The sequence below is a fragment of the Alligator sinensis genome, unplaced genomic scaffold, assembly GCF_000455745.1.
Source record: "Alligator sinensis unplaced genomic scaffold, ASM45574v1 scaffold1023_1, whole genome shotgun sequence".
Lineage (NCBI taxonomy): Eukaryota > Metazoa > Chordata > Crocodylia > Alligatoridae > Alligator > Alligator sinensis.
In genome coordinates this window covers 489,055-492,817 of record NW_005842373.1, presented here as the reverse complement: position 1 = coordinate 492,817, position 3,763 = coordinate 489,055, and the positions used below count along the sequence as shown (strand labels likewise).

The following is a 3,763-nucleotide window of genomic DNA, read 5'->3' as shown; positions in this document are numbered from 1 at the left end:
TTAGATCACCCATGACAACTACATCCCTTGCCTTAAGTGCCTCTGCAAGCTGGCCTGAAAACTCCCAGTCCAGCTCCTCCCCTTGGCTGGGGGATCTGTAGTAGACCCCCACCGTTAAATCCCTCTCCCCACGACCCCCTTGTATCTTGACCCAGAGCACTTCAGCTTGCCCCTCCTCTGACCCCATTTTGCTGGCAGAGGATGTATATTGCTCTTTGACATAGAGCGCCACACCCGCTCCCTTCCTTCCTTCTCTATCCCGCCTGTAGAGTCTATAGCCCCTAATGCTATCTGCCCAGTCATGGGATGAATCCCACCACGTTTCTGTATGCCCTACTATGTCTGGGTTTGAACTGGCTATTCTGAGGGCAAGTTCCTCCTGTTTGTTCCCCATACTACGAGCATTGGTATATAGGCGTTTAAGGCCTTGCATAGCTGCGCGTGCCACCCCCCGATTAGGAAAACCATCTGGACCCCTGTTTCTTACCTGGGCACTCCTTGCATGTGTCACCTGTCTTGCTCAGGTGGTGTCTCCACGTCTTCCTGCAGCCCCCTCCCCCAGCGAGGCTAGTTTAAAGCTCGCCATACGAGATCAGCCAAGACACGCTTGCCTTTAGGAGAGAGGTGAAGCCCATATTTAATGCACAATTCCAAATACTTCTAACTACCTACTAGCAAAAATGACCAAAAGATTTTAGTTTGTCGTTGAGATGCCCTGCACTGTCATGTGAACTCACAGGTCTCTGATTTAGCAATACTAATGCTGTAAAATTGCGTAAAGGTCCACCAAACGCTGACGGTGAAAGCACACCACTTTCTGTAGCTAACTGCACACAAATGATTCTCTGCCTAGCAACACATCTGGCTACCTTTGATTCTTGAGCACAAACAACCAAGTATCCAACTTATAGCTGGGATAAGAGGGGGCTGTTCATGACACAATTCTAAAGCAAAACTCAAACCTCTCATACTGTAGCAAACCACTTCTATCACTGCGTCACTATACCTTTACTACTGCTTTAAGATGGTACTGAAACCATCTGTTCTGGCAGTGGGACAGGAGTTCCCCTTGCTCCTGTGACAGCACAGACACAGGCAGCAGGGGAGGGAAGAATGGGAGGGGAGAGGACGAAAAAGGGAGGGGAGGGGTTGTGCCTCTGAACATGGAGGGGAAGTGAAGGGAAAAATTCCTACCTTTTTGGGACTTAGTTCCTGGCTGCTGCTTCTGTGGCGCTGGTGGGAGGGAGAGTGGGGAGGAGGCTGGGAACAGGGGGTGCAGCCACCCCTGCAGCACCACGCACTGCAATCACACACCCCTTTGTAAAATCATGGATCTGTTTCTGTCCCTAGCTCACTGCAATGCACAGGGAGAGTAAGGTGCCTAAAAATGGGATCCACAACTGCCAGCACATTGGGCAAGGAGTCCCCTACAGCTAGTGAAAAGAAAATGCTGAGAAGCAGCAAGAGGACTAGGTGCCTCCTTCAATATAGAATTAGGAGCACAGGGCTGGAAGAGGCCTCCTGAGATGCAGCCCAGTCCCCTGCATTCACAGGCAAGAAATCCCCCAAACCACCACTTCAAACCCCCAGAGATAACGACAAGACACAACACCCCAAAAGGCAAGGACACCATGTAACATGGTAGGTAAAAGTAGGGAAGCAAGGGCACCGCCAATGCCCTGCCACAGCAGGGACAGAGAAGTGGCTGGTTCACAGATGCTCAGAAGAAACAGACCATGCCCCATGCTAAAGGGGAGGTGAGGAGTTCATAGCTGTGAATCCTTTTCTTGGAGCTAATGTCCAAGCTGTCCCTTTCTTTCAAACCACAATTGCCAGTACCCACCCTTTATCCACCAACCCCAATAATTAGAGCCCTCACCTGAAATAGGAAATCCAGCTCAAAAACCCTCTTCTGCCTGAGGGAACTTGACCTCCTGCTCCCAGAAGAATGCCTTATGCACTAAGCTATAGACTACCTGGAACACGGCTCTGAATCCCTTGAAACTAGTCCACATGCAAATAAGGCATAACCTGGAGAGAAGAGGTATGGGTTCTAGCTCTCTGCCAATTAAGATTTTGTTAAACACTGATTGGAGCAAGGATTTCCAGGTACTACAGGAACATCCCAGAAGAGAGTGCTCTGAGATCCCAGACCTCCTGAAAGCAGAAACATGGCCCCACTCCTAGGAGGGACACAAGTGACACAGGGAAAAAAGATTCACAGTAACAAACATTTAGGTATAAAAAGGTTTATTTTTAAAAATACAGCTTTTGATGACAGCAGCACAAGCATTTACAAATGCTTACCTGGAAGAGGTTCCACTCACTTCCAGTTTAATCTCCAGAAGTACCAAGATTTGTGACAGTGAGTGACATATTTGCCAAAGCACTACAGGCCAGGACAGCCTAAATTGCAGAGACAATGGTAACAGTTCCACTGGCTGTCTCAGCCGGCATTGGGGAGGATACTGTGTATGCCGCCATTCCAGGGTGTGCCCTCCTAGAGGCACAAGTTCCCTATGGCAGGCGGTGTTGGCATAACTCATGCTGGTTCTTGGTTTGAGGAGCCTGGATGCTGCCATTAATGCACAGATCAACTTTTTGGAAACATTCAGGAGAGAAACATGCTATTTATGACACTTACAGCAACTCAGCCCAAGGGTAGCAAGAGGTAGCAGTACACAAATTTGATAGTAAACCCAAAGGAGAGGGTTACTAAAATACAGGGATTAACTTGGCCCCCTCCCCCTGCCCAGATTTATAGAAAATTAAATGCCCTTTCCCTTTAAAAGCATGTTAATTACAAAATGATTCTGCACAAGGTGGGCACATGGCAGTCACTGCATGGCTGCCATTTTACCTTTAATCTAGTTTAACTTTAACTTTGAAAAAGTCAGCTACCTAGTGTAGTAGAGAAAATAACTTTGAAAAGTAAGTAACATTTAGGCTTCTAGTTATTCAGCAAAATCCCATAAAACTCTTTTTCTGTTTTAAAACACATAACATTTCTAACATATAAATATATAAAATACTGATTTTTTTTCTTTCAATAATGTTAGAAGCTTATTTAATATGCATATCAAATTCTATGGCTGTTCTCAGTAGTAGGAACACGTACAGAATGAAAGATTTTTAGAGAAACAAAACACACATAAATTATCAAAACTTTGTTTAGTTGGTATCTGTGCTTAAAAATATCAAAGACTCAACCAGTGGCATAGACTTTGTCTGTAGAACATATTAGACTGTCCTTAAGTATCAGAACTTGCTCATTAACAATAGACAACTGAACAAAAAGGTACAGCACTTGAGGTTTAATTCACATTTCTTCCACGTACTTTCTTCTAGGTTTGTCCTAAATTGGTCATATGATATTCCGGAAAAAGTATCTCAGTTATGCATGATAACCATTGCAACTGGAATTACAGTAACATCCTAGTTCGCCTGATGCACAAATTTTAAGATTATTTTCAATGCTGAATTACAGCCAAGCTGAAAGTTCAAGTCATTTTCAGTCCATCAAAGCCACAAAATTTCCATCTTTTTTCCAGGCTAGCCCCAACACCACTCAGCTCTTGCTTGAAAGTATGCTGGAGTCGAGTCATAAGAACTTCCACTTCAGTAGTAGAAATCTGTGGGGGAAACAAGTAAAACTTTCACTGAAAATTAAGTGGCTTCTGCATTGAAAATTACTGTTCACTACTTACATTATTGCACTTTTCTATATGCAGACCCCAGGCTCAAAAACCAGTGTCTGAAATAT

General features: G+C 44.9%; 1 protein-coding gene across 13 annotated transcripts in view; it reads right to left on the bottom strand.

Moving 5' to 3' along the window:
• Nucleotides 1-2,240: 2,240 nt before the first annotated feature.
• The window catches only part of ENOX2 (ecto-NOX disulfide-thiol exchanger 2), a 203,984-nt gene continuing 202,461 nt past the window's right edge, over nt 2,241-3,763 (bottom strand). For 12 of the 13 annotated variants that reach the window (XM_025210807.1, XM_006029344.3, XM_025210808.1 and 9 more), the window contains one exon: nt 2,241-3,632. In XM_025210807.1, the coding sequence (XP_025066592.1) occupies nt 3,501-3,632 (132 nt within the window). In that variant the 3' untranslated portion in view covers nt 2,241-3,500. The remainder of the gene's footprint in view (nt 3,633-3,763) is intronic. The other variant, XR_003095403.1, reaches the window with a different exon arrangement.